Genomic DNA, 27,547 nt, shown 5'->3' on the forward strand with positions numbered 1-27,547 from the left:
GCCCAACATTGGTCATTATTTACTGTATTTTGCAGACAGAGTTACAGACTCTCTCCCAGACCACAGACTCATAATACAAGTCAGAGCAAAAAAAATAAAAAAGAAGGTTGTGTTTTCAAAATTGGAGTTCAAGTTATTTTTACGTCCAATAGTGTTAACATGCTGCAGGTCATGAACAAGATTTTTTTTGTAAGTGGGCTAAAGCAGTTAATTAAAAGTAGTCTAACATAAAGTTGGTTCAAAAACTGCTTCTCAGATTTGTTAGTTTTCTAGAGAGCAAATGATTTCAGAGCGATCATTATCATTTTGCACAGTACCTGCAGAGTCATCAGTCACTGTATTTTCTGTACAATGGTATATTAATGTCAGTGTTAATTCCACGTCAGCCTGATGTTTTTTTACTCCTTTGCATCAGTGGCATTTAAAAGTTCATTCTTCATTGCTCTTGTTTTGTCGATGTGCAGATGTTGCTTTAGAGTTAAGCAAATATGAAGTCTGCAAGTTTATATTTGATCATATACAAAATAACATCAGACTAAATGATGGTCACATAACACCATCTCGTGTGTTTACCTTCGAACGTTCTGTTCCACATACGTGAGGTGATCTCTGTTCCATTCTTCTTGCTGTACCCATTTTTCATGGCTTCATGCAAGGCGATGGTATACAGTAACAGGGCATCATGGAACCCCTCCACAAACATGTTGACCTGACATGAAACAAATTCATGAAGTGACTGTGCTGTTCACATAATCACGATGGCTTTTTAGGACAGATGTCACGATGCTTTGCATACATTTATCTTTTGAAGAACTGACAGAATATATTATCAATTTACTCAATATGCAAATGGTAAATGGACTGATTCTTATATAGAGCTTCTCTCCCACAGTACTCAAAGCTTAATACAACACACAACATTCACACAGCACTTTCTTCTTTGATTTTAAGTGCTTACTAAACTAACATTCATACTCCGATGGACACATCGGAGAGAAACTTAATGTCTTGCCCAAGGATAGTTGACATGCAGACTAGGGGGAGCCAGGGATCGAACCACGAACCCTCTGATCAGAATCTACCTTCTGAGATACAGCCAGACAAAGAGACTAAGTGTAAGTTTCTTGATGCGTGCACAATCATCCAGGTAAGTACATCCCAAAAAGTTGATTCTGTTCATCTGCATCTGTTTTCAGTGGGAAAAACGTTCCATCACTCATCCAAGTGACTTCTCCAGTGACTGAAACCAGCCCACTGAATGAACAGTGGACTAGTTTCATTCGTTGTGCAAATGTCCTGTTTATAAGGTTGGAAACCTGCAGTCAGCTGAGACTAAAGAAGTCACCTGCATGAGTGTTGAAACGTTTTTCCCACTGAAAACATCCAATTATTTCTCTTGGTGGTTTTATTATGTAGTCTTAATCTACTTTTAGAACCTCTACAAAGTATCCCATTTTAGGAATTTTCTGTAGTTTAAATAGCACTGCGATGTAAAACACATTTGCTTCTGCTAGTCTCTGAAAGAAGTGGTACACACCATTGTATGAAATCTTGCTGCCCCTGGGGCTAAAACTGGGATTCTGACAGGCTCCATAAGTGAGTTAATTCCCACAGACTCCCATGATATCATGGTCCTTGGTCTTTGTCCAAGTATCTTTAGTTTTATTCTGGACTTATGTCTTAGAAAGTTATTAGATAATGAAGGTTCTAATTCCTAAATATGTTATTTTTACTGCATGTGTTTGTTATTTATAGTTCTTGATTTTTGCTGCTTTATTTTAGTTCCTCTTTTGTGTCCAGTCTGTCTCATCTCTGTGTTCCAGTCTCCAGTGTTGCTGATGGCCCGACAATCAGCTGCAGAAAAGAACAAAGTTATAACATACAAAGGTTGAAGTGAGAGTCCACTGCAGCCTGTCTGTACTGTTCATGTTGTATATTCTTCATGTGGCTTTTTTTTGTTGTTGTCATTTTTGGCACAATTTGTTGTTTTTTTTTACTTTTTCCCAATTTGAACTTCCCTAAAACCTCTGACATATATGGAAATAATGCTTGGGGTTTTACTCACCAGTTTGACGTTGTACTTGCTCTGAGGGGGTCGTCTAATTGTTGGGGTTATCTGTATTATTGTAGGATCTTTACCTAGACGGGTTTTTTGTTGTGGTTTGACACTATATAAATCAAACTGAATTGGAATAATCTTAACAGCAGTTTTAGTGTGAGCTAATATGCTAAACTGCTATTTTTAACACTAGTCATATATTATTCTAACCCTGGAAAAGTCCTGTAAGGTTCCAGTTATCACACATATTTTTTTAGTTCTGTTCACTTGACCCTCCAAAATCACTACCTAAACCATGAGGCAAACATATCAGCATTTACGCTCAGTTTTCTTATGCCGTACACTTCTTTATTTTAGTCTGATATTGATAGACATACTTACATTTTCACAGTCGTTGCAGTCATGAAGCCCTACTTTTTCAAAAGGCATTTTCATTTCTATGGAGAAGTTCTCAAACTCAGGCTTGACAGTTCTCAGAAGAGTCACAGTGTTCAGAGCAGCGTAGGCTTGCCTTGCATCGTTGTCGTATTCATCACCTCTCTTCCATGAGCCATTGCCTAGAATTTAAGTTTCCAGGGACAAAAAAAAACTACATTTACCAAATAATTTACAAATGTAATGCTTTGCTTGTTACATAGAGCATACATTTACACACAAACCCCATCAAATTAAACCTGTGAAGTAGAACTAAGAACTACTGAGTCTTTCTTTAATCGTTTCACATCTACTGATGCCTCACAAAGAAGAGAACTTGTGCTAGATCAATAAAATTGAATTAAAGTGAACTAAAGTAGTCTGCAATTATTCTAATTTGAATGAATTAAATGGGTAATGTCACTAATATCCATCCATCTATCCATTTTCTTCCACTAATCCAAGGCTGGGTCGCTTGGTCAGCGGCCTAAGCAGAGAAGCCCAGACCTCCCTCTTCCTGGCCACCTCCAGCTCGTCCGAGGGAACAACAAGGCATTCCCAGGCCAGCCAAGAGATACAATCTCTCCAGCCTGTCTTGGATCCCCCACAGGGCTTCCTCCTGTGAGACATGCCTGGACCACCTCAAACAGAAGGCACCCAGGAGGCATCCTTGTCAAATTTCCAAACCACCTCAACTAGTTCTTTTTGATGTGGAGTAGCAGCGGCTCCTCACCCTATCTCTAAGGGAGAGGTAACTCGTCCCTGACCCGGAGCCTCATGAACGCAACGACCACTTCGGACTAAATGATGTTGTTTTTGTGCTTTTTATCACACACACATTTACACATCAAGTTACTTTTTGCACAATGCTCCGTCTTTATGTAGTCCTGTGTTGATTGTCTGTTGTATGTAGCACCATGGCTTCGGAGGAACGCTTCACTGTGTACACATGGTTTTACTGACAATAAAGCCACTTGACTTGACTTGAGTGGGCACCCCATCATTTTCCGTCTGAGGACCATGGCCTCAGATTGGAGGTGCTGATTCTCATTCCCTCACATATCCACGAGAGGATAAAGAGCTGGACCAGTATTCTCTGACGGGAAAGAAAACTGCATTGTTTCTCCTGTATCCGAGGTTCGACTAACAGACGTAATCTCCTTTCCAGCACCGTGACATAGACTTTCCCGGAGAGGCTGAAGAGTGTGATCAACGTATAGTTTCAGCACACCCTCCAGTCCGTCTTCTAAAAGATGGGAACCACCACCCTGGTCTGCCAGTCCAAAGGTACCACTCCTGATCGCCATCGTAGAGGTGTGTCAACCAAGACAGCTTTACAACGTCCAGTTGAAGTCAGCAGTGCTCCACCAGCACTTGTACCCCTCCTGAGTCGCCTGAGTTTGCCAGAAACTCTTCAAGGCAGTCCACAAGTCTTTTTCCATTGCCTCTCCAAACTCTTCCCACACCTGAGTTTTTGGTTCAGTCATTGCCCGAACTGTGTTCCTCTTGGCCTGTCAGTACCTGCCTCTGAAGTCCCACAGGCTAACCAAGCCCGATAGGACTCCTCCTTCGGCCCAATGGCTCCCTTCACCTTTGTCCACCTGGTTTGGCGATTACCACCACGCAGGCACCAACCACCTTACTTAACTGGTACACACTTTAACAAACCTTGACAGACAATGCCAGTGCTTTCTAATAATTATTTACCTTAAATATGTATGTTAGACACATTTAAGGTAATGGATGTTAACTTACCATAAGAAGAGGCATTAAAGAGTTCAACATTAAAGAATATGCATTTGCCAGTTGTCATCTGTCGTTTGTGTGCAGCCAGCATGATCTCTCTTATTTTTTCTGCTCCCATGCACATAATCACCACTGCAGAGAAAATCAGACAGAGACAAAAAGTCATTTAATAGGCTCATCAGTTTATTTGGACACAATAAGTTATGAAAAGGGAAAATTAATTTAGGTAAGCTTTAGTGTAATTTACGTTAAAAGATAACCCAAGCTCCACAAATAATAGTGAAAATAATAACAATTCAGTCGGATTCACAGTCGGGTGGGTGGTGTGGTTTTGCCACACTTGTATACATTTTTCACACAGTCATCAAATAATCGTAGTTCCTGACAGATTTTCATTCCAAGCACATCAGATATTTAATGCATGTAATTTACTGTGTAGCCAGTTACAATCTTTCTCGATGTGCAGGTTAGTGCTCCACAATAGCATCGAACCCCACATGTCCCAGATGTAATTCTTTTTTGAGGAGCATATCATGTTAATCAAATTCTAACACACATACCTCACATAGCTTCAAATGATGAAAAGAACCATCAAAGTGAAAACAGTAAGAAATTTACTACAAGCCTATCTCCAGCACAGCTGCTGATAATTATTACTGTAAGCATCAGGCCTGATGTGCACGTATACACAGAGCGCTCTGTGGACTATTTCCAACACAAAATGTAACCAGTGGATGTGTGGTGTGTAATCCTGGATGCACGTCACTCTGATTAGAGCCTGCAGATGGAGCAGATACTGGACCAGCTGCCGTCAGAGACAGCTGGCTAAAGCTAATCAGCTGATGGACTCCATGCAGTGTGCTGCTTTTGGGCCACATTGGCACAATCAGTGCTGTTACTTAAACTGTATATTTTCAGTTTAATCAGTCATGTTAGTCAGACACCGTCCTCACATCTGATGGAGCAGATAAGCTTTTAACTTAATCAAGCTGTCTGTACAGAGTGCATCATGACTCATATTTCATTTCAAAATGTGATTCGATCTTCAAGATTAAGAACTTACTGATCCTGCTGGGCTGCTTGATGTCGCTGCACAACAGACTAAGCATTTAGGTACACACTAATGAACTGTAAGGAAAAGATTCATTACAGCAGCCCAGATTCTTCCATTTCTCAGTATTTGGTGTTCATATGGAGATGTGGACAGGGGCCAGCATGGTACCAGCTGAGCATGCCTGAGAACACATCCTAAAGAGGAAGGTGCTCAAGAGGTATGTTGATCAGATACTGAACTGCACAGCTGACTCATATCAACACAAACAACCAAGTTGTCTCCAGATGTACAAGCTCCTGTTTCTAAGATGGAGTTAATACACTACATAGATGAAACCTATATTTCGTAACCTTTATATACTTAATATAATGTGTTGGTTTACCACCTCAATCACTGCCAGGGGCTTGGACTGTAGAACAACCAGGAAAACACGCAACACATCAACTACACATTTAAATAGTGCTTTTCTACTCTTGCTGAGCACTCGGAGCATTAAGAAGCTGTGTACCGATGAAACACAGTCAAAGCTAGGTGCAGGTTCACTGTTCACTGTGTCTTTCTCAGGAACAACACTCCAAGACTCCTGCACTTAGGGACACACCTCACTTGCTTTTACTGTATGTAACTGTATCCACTGCCACTCATTGTCATTTGATCAACATTATTGGATTATTATTATAATTATTATTGGATGTTTCAAGTTCTGTTGAGTAGTGGACTTCTATAAAATTGAAACTGGTACTGGTGCTTTTCTCCAAAGCACTTTCTAGTAAAAGTCTTATTCGTCCAGTCTCACATGCTTTCATACCAGGACTTTAGTCTAAAACTAAAACAGCTGCACTGGAGGCAACTTATCTCTTGAAGGCAACTTCAGCATCTTGTCTCGGAGGAGCCAGCGATCCTTCTTTCACAACCAAAGTAGTTGCATTGTGCAGACCATTACAATGCAGAGTTTATATGAGTCCTACATTGTTTCACTTGTTATAAGAAGTACCAGCTGCTTGGTGGCCTGACACACTAATATGCCCTGAGAAAAAAGAGACATGTGTGTAAGCAGTAAACCATAACAAGCTGATTAGAGGACGTTTAAGTTTAAACACAACACAACTGTGTCTTTTTCCCTTTTGCTCTTTGGAAAAGCTGTGATGTCCGTGGCACGGGTAAGCACATGCTTTGGTAGACTGGTGCTGAAATGGGTCAAACGGCAGGTGTTCCTACTGATGGCTGTCCAAATGTGACAGGAAAAATTGTTGGAGATTTGATGCAGAGCCAAGATAAAATGACTAAAATAAACCCAGAACTGATATTGGTATTATGCATTGTATTATCCACCAGGAGGAGTCGTATATGTCAGTGCTAGAAATGGACCACGCTACGTTTTTTACAGTTTGATTCACTGCAAGTCAGGATCAGTGCTGGATTTGTATTTTTCTCAAAAGAAGAAAGCTTTACACACATACAGTGTGGAGACATTATTGTAGCATCTTTAACTTCAAATATAAAACGTCTTGATCCTGTTGTGATTTGGTGCTGTACAAACTGAACTGAGACATGCTCAGGAGATGCTGGTTCTCTTTGGATGCACTTTCATGTGTAACTTAATCTCAGCGAATAGATGAACAAATACAGATGCAGCTTCTTCTCATCTGTCCACGCTGTCCAGTGCATTTGTTCAAGCTCCAAAAAGAACTCTGGAGTTAAAGTTAAAGTGCAGAAAAAGTCACTAAACTATGAGTGAAACAGCAACAGCACTTTGTGAGCAAGTGTGCACACTTTATTCACACTTGTGGAATACTGATTTAATATAAAATTAAATTATTTTACATTTGACTGGTCTTCACACTCCAACACGCTGGGAGTCGGTGTTTCTCGAATGCCTTTGAAGTAAAAACTGACCACTTTTCAAATTGTAATTGTAAAATTTTTATTATTATTATTCAATTCAACAATGCAAAGTCCTCGAAAACTAGGAAAAAAAATTAATCAAATTAATAGAGTTCATATAAAGCACCCTGATTTGCATATTAATTGCAGGAATTTAAAGATAATCATCTGAAGAATTTAAGAAATCCATGTTAGTAAAGAGACTCCTCACTGCTCTGTAGACCGCAGAGCCTTTTCTGTTTACTTTAAATATTTAATGATCAAAATGAGTGAAGTGAGCCGAGGAGGAAAAAGTCAAATGTAACGAAGGATTTTGCTGGGTTGTATAAAAGGGTTTTTTTCCCCTCTGGTGTCCCAGTGATTAAAAATAAATAAACCAACAAACACATGGCTGCACAAACAAGGCTTGCAATTGAAAAACAGTAACCCCAGCGCCCCGTCTAATAAGGAAGATTCAGAGTCTCGCTGGAACATTCCTCACAACTCTGTCACTTAAACACACCTCCTGAAATATCCCTTGAGTCAGTGGGACAAACTTCACCTCAGTACTGCCAGCACTGTAGCACCCTTTAATTACACTGGGCTCTACACACTACTGGCCCTGTATATGCTCTGCAAGCCATTCCACGGGGCAGCGCTTGCAGCCAGCAATATTTCAAAACTTCTGGATTTTCCTTTTTGCTGGAGCGCTGATGCTCGTTACAAATGAACTCAGGAATGGGCCAGCACATGGAGCACTTACTGAGTGCCCACACTGTATTTCAGATGCCCTGTTTCGCCTGTTAGCTTTCGAAATATAACATAGTGAAAATGGGCAGAGGCAAATTGCAATGCCATTTCCATAAAACAACAAGCAGTGATGTTGGATGTGCTTGTCAGACAGGTGAACGGGATAAGGAAAAGAAAGGAGGGTGGAAATTAAATATGTATATGTAGGTCAGTTAAACAGAGTCCTTAAGATACAGAAATCAATATTTATTTCCTGACTAACTGTTTCTCCTTATTATTATAGTCCTGGGGTACATATCACTGTCTGAACCTTGCAGCCTGATTATCAAGTCACTTGTGGTCGCAGAGTCAAAGTGGATCTCGAGTCCTACCGGAGCCCTGGAGGAGTTCTGTCCTTCATACAGATTCAGGATCAGAGTGCAGGTCTCACATGGACTAACAGTGGAAATGAACCAATCACAAGAAAGGTGCTTTATTTTCAGTTTGTGTTAGAATCTTTATGATGTGATGTTACAAAATCATCTATAACAAATAGTTTGGGTTTTTTGTTTGCATATGTTGGGAGAAGCACATAGTTTTGAATTATTGGAGATAAATTATGAAAATTTCAGGGGCGGATCACGCCTCCAAACACGGCCCTTCCGTGTATTTTCTATATATGACCCGCACCCCCGGCCCAGTTCTACAAGCTGTTCGTTCGCGTTGATCCCCCCGTGTTCTCTCATTAGTACACGGGGGGATCTGCCAGGCCCGGGAGCTGCCGCCAGTCCCTATCGAGGACTTCGAACAACCGCAGCTCAATTCTTGATTAACCCTCTCAAGGCAGGTGTTGCCAATTTACAACAGTTAAAAACTAACAACCTGATTACCCCACATACATATTTTATGAGTTTTTTTTACTCAGAAGTACCACTGGAGGACTTGGTTGTGCATTAGCAACAAAAGGTTTAATTTGAGCACGAGAGGGCTAAGCCATTTGCCTTTATATACTAAAACTAAGCTAAAACTAACCCCTAACCCTAACCCTACATCTTACATTGTAATTTTATTTGCATTTCAAACTGAGTATGAAACAATAAATTTTTTCAGTTATCAGGAAAATCAAACTAAAGGATCAAATTCCAAATGACATCACCTCAAAAAACCAATCAAATCTGAGAAGCTGGATCGTCAGATTATAACGGGCAAAGCTGACGACAGCCTGAAACTGAAGCTGATAAACATGTGATTCACTGCCTTTAATATTCATGGTTTAAAAGCATAAATGAAGCCTTTAGAAAAATAATATTACTCTTCAAATCTGTGCTTCACGCTTCATTCAACATAGAAACATGACACCCAGCTTGACTTAAGGTTTTATTGTACAATATCAGCTCTGGGAATTTGGGACACGGTCTAAAGTAATAACCCAACATGTGGCTCTCAGTCAAACAGAGGAAACATATCAAATCTTTAAACTTTTACATTTGATGAAAATCTCATCTGTCTTATTTTTCAATGGCAACACATCTGAGAAAGCTGGAAGAGTATGAAGGAAACTGCATATGTCAACGTTTACCTGAAGTGGGTCTGAATCTAGTGTTGTATACCACAGCCACAGCTCTATCCATAATGCAATTACAAACACACAGGCACTGCTTTTTCCAGACCTGGTGGAGAGAAACTGATGGCTGATGACATATTATTAGTTGCCTACGGTAACCTGAACATGTAAAGAGGAGCAGATGGTGCCCAGGAGGAGTATTAATGTCATGGTAGTGTTTCAGTTTTTGTACTTCTCACCACCATTCCTAGAGGAACTGATGAGCTTGGACTGATGAGCTGAGACTGTAGTTAAGCTGTAACAGTGTATAAACCTTTTTACTCTAACAGTAAAGAAACATTATTTCCTTACTGTGTAGATGGATAAAAATACATAGTTAACATTTTTAGAAAAACACAAGAAACAATGTAGAACCACGTTTGCAAGCTTTGTTTTAGAAAACACCTGTTCAGTCTCACGTGATAAAATATCTAACCATGGCGTAATTCCTATTAGCAACAAGAACAACAGGAGACACCCAGAGAGGAGGCAGCGTTTAGCATTTAGGATAATATTAGCATATGTTAATCACATAATTTAACACTGATAATTAATGTTATTGGTTACAGTTTTTTTCAGTCGCTAACAAGCGTTTGTCCAAACAGTTGTCACATTTGCAAAACTCTAAACACAATTAGCACAGCATCGGTCTGTTGTGGCCATACCATTCACACATTTCATGTCGTGTTCACCCAATATGCAGTCAGTGAACACATTTCCACAATGCTTACATTTTCTTAACAGACAAGTTATACCTCCCAACAAAATTATGGACTGTTTTTGTAGTATCTACGAATGTTAACACACAACATCCCACAATCGCAAAAACAATATTCCAAACCGTAGATACAGTATAAAAACCTCTGCCTCTGCAATGATATCAGTACAAAAACAATATCAATATCAAAAACATATCTCAGCTGATAATAAACAAACAATTAAATAATTGACACACAGCTGATTTATGTTGGGTAAATTGGGCCAACCACAGCTTCTTCCATTCTGGCTTAGACTCAGTGGGGTTTATAAGGCAAGACCTTGAGGAGTGATGTTTTTGGAAACAAAAAAAAGACAAACACTGTAATGTCTGGTCGAGGAAGAGTAAGAGCAAGGGGCCCAGAGAGAAGAGCAGGCCCAAGGAGAGGGCAAGGTATAGGTGTAAGAATGCGTGGTGGTGGCATTCCAAGGGCTGCAAGAACAGTAGTCAGTGATGAAATCCGTGCCACTATCATTGACCATGTAATCAACCATGGTCTTTCACTAAGAGAGGCTGGTGAAAGAGTGCAGCCCAATTTGAGGCGGTCAACGGTTGCCTCCATTATACGCATCTTTCAACAAACCAACAGGTAAGTATTGCATTTTACATGGATTGTTTCTATTCTCACTTGACATGTCAATATGGTCATACAGTAATGCATATGTTGAATTTTTTGTCTTTCTAAAGAATGCAACGTCTTCCACCCTCTGGGGGAAGAGGAAAGCTCCTCAGTAATGATCAGGAGCTTGCCATTGTAGAAATGGTTACTGCAAATAATGCAATAAAACTGCGTGAAATTCAAACTAGAATTGTGGCGGACCATGAGATATTCGACAATATCGATAGAATCAGCCTCACAACCATTTCGCGGACATTGTCCAAACACAGAGTGCGGATGAAGCAGCTCTACACTGTTCCCTTTGAGAGGAACAGTGAGAGGGTCAAGGAGCTACGACGACAATATGTCCAGGTATAGTGTATATTCAATCCAATGTCCAGTTCTATAAGCTTTGCACTTTGCAAGTAGGTAACCTACACAATACTAGGTTACAGTACAGTATGGTATACAGTAATAACATGACTTACATAAACTTTGTTTCAGAGAGTTATGGAATTGGAGGCCAACCAGGCCCCTCATGAATTCATAGACATCGATGAGGCAGGATTCAATCTGGCCAAAAGGCGTCGACGTGGACGAAATGTAATTGGAAAAAGGGCCACAGTTGATGTGCCGGGACAGAGAGGGGCAAACATTACCATGTGTGCAGCAATTGCAAATGCAGGATTACTCCTTCACAAATGTCAGGTTGGACCCTATAATACAGAGCGCTTGCTTGCCTTTCTCAATGATCTCCACCAGCGCCTGGTTCCAGAGCAGGGTCAGGAGGGTGAAAACATGAGGACCTTTGTAATTACCTGGGACAATGTGGCTTTCCATCACTCGCAAGCAATAACAACATGGTTTGAAGTCCACCCAAGACTGGTAAGTCTCTTCCTTCCACCCTATTCACCTTTCCTCAACCCCAGAGGAGTTCTTTTCTGCATGGAGGTGGAAGGTTTATGACCATCAGCCACATGACCAGATGTCCCTCCTCGAAGCCATGGATGCTGGCTCCAGGGACATCACAGTTGACGATTGCCAAGGGTGGATCCGACATACCAGGCGGTTTTATCCCAGGTGCATCGACTTGGATAACATCAGATGTGATGTTGATGAAAACATGTGGCCTAACCCTGAAGATCGCAGAGATTAGATGCAACTTTTTTGCCTTTTTTTAGCCCCCCTCCCCCCCTTTTTATCTTGGCTTTTTGCTGTTGTTTTTTTGTTCAGAATGCTCTTGTGTGTTTCATGGATATTTTGTTCACTGTAAGCAATACTGTAAAACTTTCTCTGTCCTATCATACCGTGTTTCTACTGTACCTCCTGTGGTAAACAGTAAAGAAACAAAAACTTGTTTGCTTTTTACTGGAATGCTTTTGAATGTGAACATTACTGTACATGTGGACATACAGTTACCAACCAAGACATTTCTGGTGTCAAAATGGTGGATTGCATGTTTCGCATGCAAATACCTGTAAAACTGAAACATAAAAGTCTATGCAGTTTTTGTAATGTCAATAATAGCCAGTATTTTGAAACCTGGTGTACTTTGATTGACTGCATGTACCTTGTGAAGTGAAAACAAGTGTTATTCTTTGACAGACTAATTTCATTTTGAGTCAGATTCATAGTGTTTTTGTACAGTTAGTGTGTGCAGAGAAAGATGTGTTCTGTTTTGAAATGAAGAGTTAGTATATATTTAACAAAATGTATTTTTGAGAAGGAAATTATCCATTTGGCCAATTGTGTTTTGTAGGTGTGAGCCTGTGTTAAGAGTTTAGAAAAGTATCTGAAGTATGGGTAGGCGCTTGTTAGCGATTGAAAAAAACTGTAATATGTGCTCTCCTAACCAGTTTCACATAAATGAAACTCCTGCAGACAGGTTTGCTTGCCACATTTATTGGTTTACAAATTTTCAGTCTATTGAGGCTTCATCAGGTATAGGGTAAGGCAAACGTAAGGCTATAGGAAGCAACACCTGTAGAGCAGGTATTGCTTCCTGGATGGATGGATCATTTTTAAACTGTTGCAGTTTAAAAATGTTTAAAAAAGTTAGCTTGCACTTCATGTTGCATGAAGTGCAAGCTAACTTTGGGCGATACGTAAACATGTTCCAACAGAAAATCATCAGTTGCGTTTAGAACATAGAAAAAGTCCAAACATGGACGAACTAATTGCCAAATTGCACACTGGAGGAGAAGGCGCAGATAGAAATGGACTGTTACCTCAGCGAGGAGGTTGTAGACGGAGAAGACGATCCACTTGTTTGATGGAAAGTACATGAAAAACGTTGATGTCACACATGGCACAGGCTGTGTACACCAGCCACAAACACACCTTCAGAACACGTCTTCATCACCGCTGCTAATATTGTTAACCACCTGTGCACGCTGCTGAAACCTGATGAAGTAAACATGCTCGTTTGCCTGTCACAGAATTTTGTTTAGGGGGAATATTTGACCTTCTTTTCTTGTTTGTTTCAGTATTAATATAGATACTTTTTGGATTATGTATGTATGTATTTATTTATTTATTTGAGACACGCCGAATCGCACAAAAAACGTAGCTTTACGTCAGAGATTTCTTTTTATGATCGCTGCAAGAGACATTTTGATTTTTTATTTATTTGTTGTTTGGTCGAGTGTGTCATACAAACACTGGAACGACCTGTAAACACGTTAGTGGAAAAAAGAAGCCAGTTTCTGTCACAGCGGGACTGAACAGACTCACGCGCAGGCTCTGAATAGAGAACACAAGAGTCTTTATTTACAGCAACACCAGGTGATCTATTTACAAACTGGGGAAAGACGGGCTCCGGGGATCCGCACACGAACGGGGGACAAGACGCTGGAAGTCCACACACACTCCTAACTCCACACTCCGTCCACGCTCCACGCCTCACGCTCCTCTTCACACTCCACAGAAAACACAAAAGCTCACTCCAAACTTCACTCACTTCACTGTGTTACCTGAACTTCGCTCAGGTAACACAGGGGTTGGTCCAGGGAAGTCTATTCACAGAGACACGGAAGGATCACTACGGGTAGATCGCTAAGAAAACACGAGAGTAAGCTGAGCTGGGTTTACACTGACGAGAGTCGGCAACGGTCCAGCGACGAGAAGCACGGTGCTGCCATCTTATAAAGGGACTGGAACACTGTCGGGTGATGAGCCACAGGTGTGTGATTGCGACCAGGTGCGTGAGCCAAAGGCAGGAGCCCACAGGTGAGCTCCACCCAGGCGGAGGGAAAGAGAGGGAGGGAGAGAGAGAGCAGGAACAAAATCTAAACAAACACACATGTAGCCACGATGAGCCAACCAGGTAGACCAGGGGTCGGCAACCTTTCTGATGACGAGCGCATCTAAAATCTCCTCAGAGGTCAGTGTGCCATATGGTTGCATTAGCAATACATTTAATAATGCTCTATATTAACAGTTACACACTATATAGAACCACTTTATAGAATCATATTTGTCCGCAGATGTTGGCAGCTGTCAGCGAATAGTTATCAGCTATTTGGAAACAAAAAAGACTTTTTAACCATAACAACAAATGAACTGTACAACAGAAAATACAAATGCTATTTATGGTCTCCTCACAACAATGATAAGAAAAATAAACTGGGCCAATATGGCATGTTTGTTATCTCTGAGTGGGAGACCATGTGATCTCTCCTCTCCCACTCAGAGACACAGGTCTCCCAGTGTCCAGCATTCAGAGGCTACCTGAGGAGTCGTGTGAGAGACAATCTGCTCACACAGACATGTAGAGCCAAATACTGTCAATAAGGCCTCTGCAATGTTCTGAAGACAGTTAAACTTGTCAGATAGTGACGTCCAGCAGGTGAACATGCAGCTCCATGAACACACACAGCTGTGGATTCCAGCTGCATCTGTAGTTCTGCAAACTTTGACACCACAGAGTCGAGGTTTTTATTTCAATCAGCTGCATTTTGATGTCATATTAACTCAGACAGTTAATGCGAGACAAATCCAGCTGCTCATTAAAGCTTCTGGTTTGATCAGAAAAGAAAACATTGGTCCAAACACCTGAAAGTCCCAAAAACACATAGTGAATTCTGTCTCGAGTCTACGGCTGTATCCGTGTATCTCCGCGGTGCTGATGCTGCGCTGAGCGGAAAGCTCCTGAAGCTTTTGAAGTGTCGGAATGTAGAAAGCTAACAACGTCCCTCTCACCAGTAGCTAAGTTATTTTAACCCAATTACAAGTTGAATCTGGTAGTTGGGGTTGTTAGCTAAGATACCGTCATTAAGAAGCAGCACAACTAATGTGTCTATGCGAGCTGATTTGCGATGTGCACCGCTGGCGTGGCCATTTATTTTCTAATGCTCCTTCTCAGATTAACTCACTGCGTGTCGTGCGCAGGGCTGGACTGGGACAAAACATCACATAAATATTTAATAACAGCGAGACATTTTAAATGAGAATAAGAAAGTATATCTTTGTGCCCCCCTCTCCCTGTTAATGCCCTACCTGCCCCCCTGGCAAAACTTTGCTTGATCCGCCCCTGCACAGTTACCAGCTGTCAGCTACACAGAAAAGGATCCTGGTGTTATTTGTCTCTCAGAAACAGTTTATAACTTCAACTCTTTCATGTCACCTAAAAGGTAAACCAACTCTACTAACTAACATTATGAATAAAGTTCACTATCAGTAACTTCATAGCACCACCCAGCTGTAGAAACTCCATCATGCTAGCTAGCACGCAGTACGAAAAAGTCAGCACAACGAAAATAAACTCCACCTAAACTTGGTTCATATCTGACCCAGATAGACTGCAGGTCATAACTTCTTACCTGAAGTTCAGTTCACCTGACACTCGGACCGGCGGCCGCCTCGCGTCTCTCCTCCTCCTGCCTCCCCTTTCTCTCATCCACCAGCTGGCCTCTGTGGAAGAGTTTTTTTTACACACCGGCCAGCATCTGGCCAATCCACCACCTCTCATTGTTTATTCCATTACAAAAAAAAATCATCAGCCCATAAAATCGAAAAATCACCATCGGCCCACCGAGCAAATGCCCGGTATCCCGATGGCCAGTCCAGCTGTGGTCGTGCCATTTGTTAACCCTTCGTGTGCCGACTGTGGCACGTGTGCCCAGGGGTGCCGACCCCAGGGTAGACACAGGGACCCTGACAGTTTCTCTTTGTTTCCATTATTGTGGTTTTTATTTATATATAATGCTTTTTTTCTGAACATAGGCTGCTGCTGTTCTTTCTTTCTGTTATGAGTCTGAGTAAATGAATCTCTGCATTTGGGCACACTCTGAGGAGGAGGCTGTTAAAACAGTGCGTTTATTTACTTCTGTTGACTGCTTCTGTTAGCTTCAACCACAAACTTACTCATGGACAAATAAATAAATAAATGGCTCTTGTAAAAACTATCAACGATAGGGCGGCCTATCGTCGATATATTCGCCCAATCACCCAACCTTAGTGCAAGCACATCACAAGATATTGTGAAATATCAATATCTACAGCCTGAATCTCATACATTCTACAAGAGCCTGAGGTTATGGTTAGGTGTGGAATATACGGCTGGAACATTTGTTACCGCGGGAGTGTCATCCTAATCCATTTCATCCACAATCCGGCAGGTAGCATAGGAACGTGGAAGGTCACCTTTCGCGTTCCCATTGAATGCCTCGGGACGTGACAAATTGTCGGTATATTACGTGTCGTGAGTGAGAACGGGCTGAGGTCATGAGCTACCTCTACCAGCTGAGCCAAGGCAGCATGGATGCATGCTTTCATATGTTGCAACAGAATTTGAGACCAGACAATATTTCTTCGGTCATCTAACGGAAGTCTTCTAGCTAATGGAAGCACCTGTCATCTTATTACCTGATATGGGGGACAGGTAACATCTGAAAATAACACTAACTCTATTTTGAGTGATTTCATCAAAATGTACTAATTGGCTTTCATGAATAATAAAATGGGATTACCTGTGAGACAGCTTTACACCTTGACTCTTACTGCTGAGCCGTACTGTTGGAATATATGCAGACTGTATTCTGATGCTATCAAAATAAGAACGGTCTGTTCTGAAAAGCACATCAAGCGTTGGTATGTTTATGCTGTTCTCCATTAAAAGTTAAGGTAAATTCACAACAAAAGCAGATTAAAGGTTATTAAAGGATAAACCGACCTTTATAAATATGGGTCTTTATAAATATAGTAAAAGAACACAAAACTCAAAATACCACAACACAAGAATCTGATTCTGTGGCTTTTCCAAGTAGAGACATGGATGTGAGGTGGTTGTAGCTTAGGAGGTAGAACAGATCATCTATAAATTAGAACAGCGGTCCCCAACCCCCGGGCCTCGGACCGGTACCGGTCCGTGAGTCGTTTGGTACCGGGCCGTGAGAGTTGAGGCTCAGGTGTGAAATGTCTGGTTTTCAGGGTTTTTATCGGTTTTCGGCGTTATTTTGTTATCGTTTTTATCGTTTACTCTGTTTTCCTGGGTCTTTCACGTGTGCTATGAATAAATCTTCTTTTTTTCAGTACCGGTACTAGTTTTATTTTGTTATATTTATCCGCGACACCTCACGTGTCCGTGAAAATATTGTTGGGCATAAACTGGTCCGTGGCGCAAAAAAGGTTGGGGACCGCTGAATTAGAACATTGGTGATTTAATCCCTGGCTGCTACAGTCAGCATACCCAATGTCTTTGAGCAAGATCCTATCCCCAAGTTTCTCTCCAGTCCATCCAGAGAGGGATGTTGGAAAGTAAACCCTTAACCATAGAAAAACCTCATGAATGTGTGAAAGAGATATGTTGTATAAAGTGTTTTGAGTGCTCAGAACCAGCCATTTACCATTTACCAGTACTACAGATAAGAAGCTAATGACTCGGCAAATCCCTTTGAGTAAGAACTTTGCACTGGGAGAAAGAGCACCTTTTAACCGGAGCTCTCTGTCAAAACAAGCCTCAGTGAGGGCAGGTATTTGACATTTGAAAAGTTGCAGCATCAAACGAGAAAGCAGAGAGATAAGCACAGAGAGTCTAACCACTAACAGCATAAAGCACACACAAAAGTCTGTACTAGCTGAGGTCTTAATGCATCGATCATCCAGGTAAGGATATCCCAAAACTGGACGTGGTGTTTTCACAAAATGCTTTTCAGTAATGATGGGAAGTCCCCCAGCAGCCGGAGCTTATATCAGAATAACTAAGCTCAAAGTCACCATCACTCAAAAGGAAAGACTGAAGCTCGATTTTTAAAGTAGATGACTATCTCCTGGACACCTAAAGGCTTTGAATCCCATTTTATTTTTGGAAACTGCGAGAAATGCAGGACAGTATGAGGTCTTTAAGACATAACTGACCTGATCATTCAGGACTTGATACTGGATGGAGAAGGATTTTAAATTTAATTTGAGAGTAAGTCAGTAAAGAGAAGCTCATATGGGAGAAATATGAGCTCTCTTTTTAGTTCCTGTTAATATTCTGCCTGCTCTGCTATTAGAAAATGGCAACCAATACTACATTTGTCATGCGCCGCGGCGCGCGTGCACAAAAAGGATCCAGACGCAGACACCGCGCTAACAGAAAAGACACTTTATTGTAATAATGAAAGGCGACCCGGGAAAACTAGGGAGCAAAACAAGAAACTAAAAACCCAGGGAAACAATGACACGAGGAAGCCGGGATCGGGACCATGGGAGGGATAGAACGGGACCGTGGGAGGGAAGTGTGGCAGTCCGTGAGCAGGAAGTCCGTGGGGATAGCGAATAGGCCAGATGATGCACCGAGTGATCCAGTTGAGCCGGAGGACAGGCAGGTGGCAGACGCCGAGTAGAAACCACTGTGGGGGTGACTAACGGACTGGCGTGGAACATCCGTCAGCGCCGGGTTAAGTAGATCTTCGTGTAGTCACCGTGATGGAGAGCAGGTGCGCCAGTGATGGCCCAGCCCGGGGGTGTGGCTACCCGAGCATCACGCATTCCACAGACACAGGACCACGGACCATGACAACATTATTATTATTAAGGAGTTTCTATTACTGAATGATCCTATTAACGATTGTCATTGGCTTCACTCTGAGAGTCACTACTAAGCAGCATATTAATGATGCTACATTTGTGCACATTAATTGGATACAATGTGGTCAAATGTCTGTGTTTGTTGTATCTCCCCTGTCTGTTGTGATCAGTGCTGGGGTCGTCATGTGTTACACACATTACACAACACTGTTCTTCAAAGTAACGCAGTGTGTTACTTAATTACTACCAGGAGAAAATAATTCATTATGCTACTTGTTATAATAGTGTTGCATTTCTCCATAAGATGACCTGAAACACATTTAAATCCAAGGCTACAGTCCTACACAACAGCCTGTAACGTTGAGTTGTGTTGCGTGGTGGAGCGGAGGCGGCAAAACACCTAGCAGGCTAATCGGAAGAACACACACTCACGCTGGTATCGATAATCCACGGTGGTTCTTTAATACGCCTTCTTCAACAACCATATAAAAGCCCGGCTGAACGGCTGCGGCTCAACAACATAACGCCCAGCGTTCATACAACCCAAGCGTTGCAAATAAAACAAAAAAAGGTCTGGAGAAGAAAACATAAATCTGTCCCTCGTTAAGCACAAGCGTGAAGGCACGTGTCCTCATAATCCCGGAGGGACACCACACCATAGTGGCTGTTACAAGCCCTGCCCTAATGAGGACACACACATGATTTTTCTCTCAGTATTTAGGTATGAACAAACACAAAGCAAAGATGAAAATCAGAACAAACTTTATCACCACAGTGACTCTAACTTAGAAAGAAGAACAGGTCGAAACAGAGGCTGCAGTCCAACTGCTCACCTGTTTGTCACCTGTTGAAGTTCAGGCTCTGGCTGCTGGGGTAGGGTCAGCATTCGCCCACTCTAACATCACTTGGCTAGCTTAGCATTAGCATGGCGTCTGTGCAGATAGATGCAGCTTGCACTTTACCGTCGCGTTCTCGTCCTTTTATGTAGTAAAATAACGTCCATATCCATGCTGTAGACTGCAACAGACTGAAACCAGCTGATTGTAGCTCGAGTGCATGTCACACTGATAAGCAGACTAACTGTTAACCCGAACTGAACTACTGCGACTCAGCTCTGCAAAACTGAGTCTCATCCCTACTGTTTATACAAGATATTTGGACATTATTAGTGTTTTAGCAGTAATAACTCACTATTTACCACAGACGTCATCATTTTCTTATTGCTGATCAAGCACCTCTGTGCTGTCAGGTGAAAGCAACACCATACAGCAAAAAATAACGAATAATATGTAATTATTATCAAGTTGACCTATTCCTGTTGGTGCCAGGACACCACTCTGGTTTGTTTGGGCCCATCCTGAGCCCTGGTGATATTTCGCAGTACAATAGTTGCTTTGCAGGCTGTAACGCTGCACTGTGACAGGCCAACAACACCATTTATAAGATCATGTTGGCAGTTGTTTTACACTGAAGTAGTTGTTCATCTTGAACAAGTTGTATAATATGCAACAGTCCATGTTTGTGGGCATTTCTGTTCTTCTGAACTCTCCATACAGAGTTTTGTGTAAAAACTGATCATTTCCTACAAACATGACTATGACATCATAACAGATGAGAGTAGCAACTGAGTGCCAGCACGGGAAAAAGCTGAGAGCTGTCACAGCATCATCAGACATGATGCCTCTCACTGGAAGCTAGTTAGGAAAGATTTACATTTCTTAGAAAAGCCTGCTGTTCACATTGGTTATTGATGTTTTTGTGTAGCCACACATGAAACATGGAGGAGCGTTCAGCTCTGCCCACTGCTCGGCTGTTGAATCCCATAAAATATCTCAAACTCATGTCTTGCTATCAAGTACCCTTAGCCTCTCGTCACCATTTAAAGTTTATCACAGGCAACTCTGTATGACACCGGCGCAGCTACTCTGATATGGTTCCACTTCCTCAGGGCTGTCATGACCACAGCAGCGGTGCCAACAACCTGCTTATCAGTATTTTAGCCTCGCGCTTTAAGCACATATCACATGGGTTCAAATGTGTTGAGTGAGTCCCTGGATTGATTACTGGGTGGCCCTATGATTTGCTGCGCTTCATTACCATGCTTTATTTACCAACAGTAATCCCACTGGTTTAAATGGTTTTGGCTTACTTTACTTTCCATTGGCAGTTTTTAATGGCTCCATGCAAAAACACCTCTGGACACACTCGCAGAGAAGAAGCTGTGTGACACAGTGATGAGCAGTGAAACACAGTGATACAGCAGCAAACAGAGCAATCGTGTAGAAATGACAGCATACACGATGCTAGTTGGCTGGTGTGGTTCAAGGTGAGTTGGAAATGTTCCTGGAGAGAAGAAGGAGTCCAGATTGTCAAGTGAGAAGCAACAAAACCATTAGACACGAGATGATGGACCATGCAGACAGCATGCAGGATGTTATGTAAGTCTGTCTAAGCAGTGGAGGCAGTGGGCGGGGTGAGGACAAACAAACACACACATGCCTATCACCACCGATAGCTTGTGCTACACGAGGGATGTTTGCTTGGATCTGAAAAGGAACAGGCTGAAAAATCGCACATGTTTTCAGAGCTGTGAGGAATCACTGCAGAAGCAGCAGAGCTATATCTGACAGGGTTTCTCTCAGTTACAGGACAGCTTCCTTCTGTATTCATCTTAATTTTCTAAAAACACCAGAGATCTTTAAAAATCTGGGATTATGATTGGATACATTATTATAGATGTTACATTATTTACTGTAGATAGTGCCATGCAAAAGTATTCGACCTCTTTCTGATTCCTTAGTTTGTTGCATATTTATCACACATGATTCAGATGAAACAAATTTTAATAAGATAACATTGTTGGTTTTTAATAATGATTTCACTGTAAGATTAAACATATCAGATGGACTTTGAATAGGCCACTAAAAAACCTGTTTCTTAAAAACTATTCAGAGGAAGACACTCTGTGTGTGCTGCTGCAGGACATGAGTGAGCAAACTGACATTGTCCTAGAATTCATGGTTCCACTAATTACATCCAGATCCTGAAGCATGAAAGCAACCCCCGACCATCACACCACCACCACCATGTTGGACTGTTGGTGTGATGTTCCTGTTATGAAATGCTGTCTTAGTTTTACATCAGCAGTGATGTCCACAGACTATTTCCTCCAAAAATAATCAAACATCATCGTGAGATGAGCCGGCGTTTCTCCTGGAAATCGCCCGTCGATGCCGTTTCGCTGTCTCTTTCTTATTGTTGAATCACAGGCTTTGACATTAAAGGGGTGTGGCTAAGGAAATTAATAATGATAATGGATTGGATTTATATAGCGCTTTTCAAGGCACCCAAAGCGCTTTACAATTCCACTATTCATTCACTCTCACATTCACACACTGGTGGAGGCAGCTACAGTTGTAGCCACAGCTGCCCTGGGGCAGACTGACAGAAGCGAGGCTGCCATATCGCACCATCGGCCCCTCTGGCCAACACCAGTAGGCGGTAGGGTAAATTGTCTTGCCCACGGACACAACGACCAGGACAGAGAGCCCGAAAATCGAACCTGCGACCTTCCGGTTACAGATGCGCTTCCCAACCCCCTGAGCCACGGTCGCCCCAAATTAAACCCAGGTCTTAAAAAATGATGTGGTTGATCACATGACTCATGATTTATCAAATTGGGGCTTAGGGCTGTTCGATATAACGATATATATCGGATGACGATATAAAAACGTCTATCGTTTCATTTTACCCTATCGTTTGTTTCGTAGTGTCGCAAAATAAACTGTTTACGGCAATATTTGTTCATGGTTCTGATGTCGCTGTAGTTATTATTAGTTTCTTAAAGTTCTCTCTTTCTCTTATATTTAATATAACCACACTACGATGGACAAGCGCCTGTTTTTATGCGTTGTCGTTAGCAACAACGACAGTAACACCATCGCCTGTCCGCTTGTTTTCCACATAAACCTTTCGCAATAAAGCTCAAGATCCTGTTGAGACTTTTCAAAATAAACTGAATCACGTGAAAGAATATGCAGAGAGTTTACGGATGAGAAGCAAAAAAGAGCCGCCAGGTGCTAAAAACTAAACCTTAGACTCAAACGTTAGAACAGGCTTCTCCCCGCAGCACGCCGTGTAAGAAATACTCACGCAGCAGTTACAACTTATGTCTAAAATGTGTCGTTTCATGCATCGGTATGATAGATACTCGAGATCCAGATACACGACGCCCAGCTGGAAACACTTCAGCTGCCCGAGATTCACAGAATTTACAGAAAATGTTACATTTTTGTGATTTATATCGTTATCGGACGATAGATGTTTTACAGCGGGATATGAGATTTTGGTCATATCGCACAGCCCTATTGGGGCAATTACTTTTTTTAATACACAGGACCAGGTGGGTTTTTTAAATTATCATTTAAAAACTGCATTTTAAATTTGTCTAATATTAAATTTGTTTGATGATCTGAAACATGGAAGTTTGAGAAATGTGCAAAAAAGTGAAAATGCTTTTCATTGTATTGTCTAGTATCATTTCTGAAGCACTGCCTTTTGTTATGTGAATAGTGTAGTAAGAGAACAGGACAGAACAGTGAATAAGAGAAAACATCTCTCACAGCTTCAGGTTGCTTATTGTGTCTGATAAAACATTTAGTTGATTCAGTGAGCTGTCAGTTAATCCCTGTGCATGAGCAGATCGTGCTGCTTTTGGTAATAATGCCATTTATTGCGTGTACTGAGAGGCTGCTGTGGAGGAGGAGATTAAAAGAGCCACAACACTGACCGAGTTCAGACTGCTGAAGCTGAAATGGGCTGAAACGTGAAACTTGGATAGTTGTTAATGTACAGACTGTGAATACTAGTGTGACAGTGCAGGTATATACTTGTACTTACATTTGCTGGCAGTGGCTAATTTAGCCCATTACGATTGTTGCATTCACTGAAATCTGCTGTAGAGGAGGACTATGAGTGCATGTACAAACTGATATGTCAGATAAATGCAGGCTTGTGAAGGGCACGTCAGTGTAGGGCTCATTGGTTTCATCAACTGAAACTCGCTGGCTTTCATACAGAACACAAACCATATATAGTCTACACCGAGCTATGAATGATGGTTAGCTGTCAGCCAAATCCAGTGACGATGAGCTAAAGTCAAGACTTATTTCAGCTGTCATTAAGCACACTGTAGACACCGTCTAATTAAAGAGTAAGGAAAGCTGCTTTACCTTCCATGTCACTGATGCTTCGCAGCAGCTCGTCAGTGTCCAGGGGTTTGTCATCAGTTAACACATAGCTTTCAATGTTATAGTTACTCATCAGATGGTATACTCCTTCTAACGTGAAGTAGCAGTTCCGCTGCTCCCGGTCGTCCTCGAAGACCAGCAGAGCGCTCCTCCAGGAGAAGTGTTCAAACATCGCCGTGAAAGTCTCTGCCATTTTCACGTATGGCGGGGCGATGCGAGTCAGGTGGGAGTATTCTTTGTTCTTGTTCGCGAAACCTGTGGCCAGGGCACCTGCCGAGATCACCGGGATGTTCCAGTGGGACGCCAGCCTTACCACTGCCGCAGCCTCGTACTCGCACACAGGACCCAGGATCAGGTCGGGCTTCTGTCCGCAAGACCTGTCCGCCAATGTGAAGAAAGCATCATAGAGGCAGTCGGAGTTTTCAAACTGGATGTTGAAGTTGAACCCGGAGTACTGACCCCCGTCTGCCTTCAGCCTCTTTTGTGCGTAACGGATCGCCGGTGCGACTCGTTCATATGAAAAAAGATAAGAATTATTTTGTGGCAAAAATACCAAAACATCTAAGTCCTCGGTCATGGTGTTTGTCATAACTGGGCTCAGGGCTACCAAGAAATAGACACATAGTGTTCTCAAATGTGGCATGGTAGCACTTCCTCTTCAAGACAGACAGCCAAAGACTTTTAGAGAAATATTCTTCCAATGTTCCTTCCCTCAAGTTGGCTCTCGGCAGCGCACATAGAGCTGCAAACAGAAAGCCCTCTGTCGTTAGTAAATGCCTTAATAGTAAATAACTGTATTTGTCTTTTGGAGAAGCCAATCTACCAGAATGGGTGTGTTTTATTCTGCATTTAGAGTCGCTTCCCAAGCTCCTGAACCTGTTCAAACTATTTTCTCAACAGTTGATCGTGCCAGGCTCGGAAATTCTTCCAGCTCAGTCAACAGCCATCATACACGCTGGCTCCGGCCTGGAGTTTAGAAGCGTCTTTTCAGGATTATTCATGCGTCATCGGAGCGCTGCCCACCTCCTTCTTAAAGCTACACCGCTCCCGAGCGCACAATGAGCCACTTCAACGTAGCGTGACTTAATGCGCTCCAGTTAATGCAGATGACGCTCTTTACTTTTTGTTGATCGAGCTCTAACCATCTGTAACACAGCTATAGATCATTTATTTAGACAGGGTTTAATTAACAACAACACAAGCCATCAAACTGCAGGTGTGCATGGACTCTGCAGTAACCAAGATCTCTGTATAGACATTTTCAGCATTAGTAGCAAATAAGTCGAAAGACTGGTGGAAAAATGTGACCAAAAATTAAAATTGTGATGTTGATGGTATACAAACGATTTAAATGAAGCCCTAAGTTCTTTATTTTTTTAAACCTTGGGAGTGAACTGGCAAAGAAATCATTTTAATCTCAGCAGTGCATGCTGACACTGCCGACAAGCCTCTGGCAAAAACACCGTAAACAACAGTATAAACGACATATTACAAGTCATGTCTGTGAGAAACAGGAAGAAACCCAGCAAAGATCTGAGAGATGCATCCGACCCTCCAGTGGATCCATCTAACGTCACCGAGGCCTCATCAGAAATGGTCCCAGTCAAAGTGTGGTTGTCAAGAAGCCATTCTTAATGATACAGGGAGGAAAGGCTGAGGTGTGCCAAATTACTCCAGAGCAAGAAAAAACAAGATAAGGACAAACATAAAGCAGAGATGTGTTTCTGTCAGAGGGGTTAATGTGTGGAAGAGTTATGACAGTGATTTCAAAAGATCTAGTTCATTTTCCTTGTTTAAAAACATGTTTAAAAATAGAGCCATAATAATACTGAAACTCTTTTTTGTTTTGCTTTGATTATTGTTATGAAATGTGATTTATTATCTAAGGTGGAAGGTTTTTGTTTTGATTTTTGTTTGTTTTACTCTTTTGCTTCGAGCCCTGTGTATATGAGCTGCACGCTAAATGAGCTTTTGTTAAAAGGCTTGGCGTAATAAGCATCTTTTGATTAGCCTTGCCTCGTGCTTTCTTGCTTTGTGGTAGATCTTAATTCTGTATTCATTGATCTATTTGAATGCTAATCAAATAAAAACACATTTTAAAAAATCACTGGAAGGCCGCATGGAGTGGTGAATCCAGATTAGCCTTTTTGGATCCAAATCGCCATCAGTATGTTCAGAGGAGCTCAGGATGGAGCTACCACAGTGAGGGTCTACAGTCATCTGTGGAAAACAGTGGAGGCTCAGTCGTGGTTTGGGGCTGGGTTTCAAAGCCTCTGATTGGACAGTGATCCCAAAGATGCTATCAATGCAGTAACAGCATATCAAGGTAGAAAACACACAACAGAACATTATCAGTAATAGACTGGCCTGGTCCAGATCTCAAAATCATTGAATCAGTGTGCGATCATCTTGACAGAAAAGCTTTGAACGTCCTTCAAGAAGCCTCGAAAACTATTCCTGGAGACGACTTGGAGAAATTACAAGAAAGCTGCCAGAGAGAGTTCAGTCTGTGTTGAAGAATGACTGCAGCCATCCCCACAATGATTTGCCATTTTCCATTGTAGTGGTGAAGCCGTATGAAACAGATAAATTGTAAATAAAATAGTAGACAGGTAGAACAAGTGTGTGCACAGTGATGGAGTTCACGGCCTGTAGTAACAGCAGAGAGATCCAAGCGAACAGAGTGAGCGACTCCTGTGAATGAATAAACAAAGCAAACCAAAAAGCTTCAGCTTATAACCTCTGCACTTATCATGGCTCATTAACGTGTCACTAATGACCCGCCCGCTGACCCTGTCTAAAGACACCTTTTGTTTGCTGGCATTCAGACTGCAGTCTGCTGACGTTAGTGCTGATGCTTTCCACAGATTTTGCAACATTTAAAATCATTACATGGAAAATGATGTGAAAAGCATTATACAGAATGTAAAGAATAATTCTGCACATCTTTATTTATTGTACAAATTATACCAATTAGACCACTGCCTAGAAAAATTATGAAATTATGGTCATTAGGCTCAGCTCAGCACACATGCAATCTCATCTTTTACGTCTGGATTCATGTTTATTTTGAGAAGGCAGTCTGAGCAGACATCCTGCTGAACCTGCAGGCTCAGCTGTGCCTCTGCTCTTTTTGTTGTTGATCATTTCTGACATCAGAAATATACAGATGCAGTACTGAGTGCTGTGTGCATTGTGCAAGAAAACGGCCAATTAGATTTCCACGGCTGTGCGTTGATAAGCATGACTGCACTGACTCAGAGCACTGATTCAAGAATATCCAACACCTTCAGGATGAACATGAAAATCAGTTGTGGCCAAGTCCTAATTGCTCACGTGATGTTCCTGAAATGATTTCATGTGATACACATTCTAATTGTTTTATATGTTTTATGTTATATTTACTATTAGTTAAAGGCATCAAAATACAGTATATAGATGACATTTTGCCAGTGATCCATT

General features: G+C 41.8%; 1 protein-coding gene across 2 annotated transcripts in view; it reads right to left on the minus strand.

The window, feature by feature from the left end:
* The window catches only part of npr3 (natriuretic peptide receptor 3), a 29,494-nt gene extending 3,453 nt beyond the window's left edge, over window positions 1–26,041 (minus strand). Inside the window, exons 1-5 of one of the 2 annotated variants that reach the window (XM_080895141.1) lie at window positions 24,909–26,041; window positions 24,068–24,827; window positions 4,229–4,351; window positions 2,441–2,616; window positions 574–709 (exon numbers count right to left, since the gene is read on the minus strand). In XM_080895141.1, coding sequence (XP_080751267.1) covers window positions 574–709; window positions 2,441–2,616; window positions 4,229–4,351; window positions 24,068–24,728 — 1,096 coding nt within the window. In that variant the 5' untranslated portion in view covers window positions 24,729–24,827; window positions 24,909–26,041. Of the gene's footprint in view, window positions 1–573; window positions 710–2,440; window positions 2,617–4,228; window positions 4,352–24,067 lie in introns of both variants that reach the window. The other variant, XM_080895140.1, reaches the window with a different exon arrangement.
* Between the last annotated feature and the right edge of the window lie 1,506 nt (window positions 26,042–27,547).

The sequence above is a fragment of the Rhamphochromis sp. 'chilingali' genome (assembly GCF_963969265.1).
Source record: "Rhamphochromis sp. 'chilingali' genome assembly, chromosome: 10".
Taxonomy (NCBI): Eukaryota; Metazoa; Chordata; class Actinopteri; order Cichliformes; family Cichlidae; genus Rhamphochromis; species Rhamphochromis sp. 'chilingali'.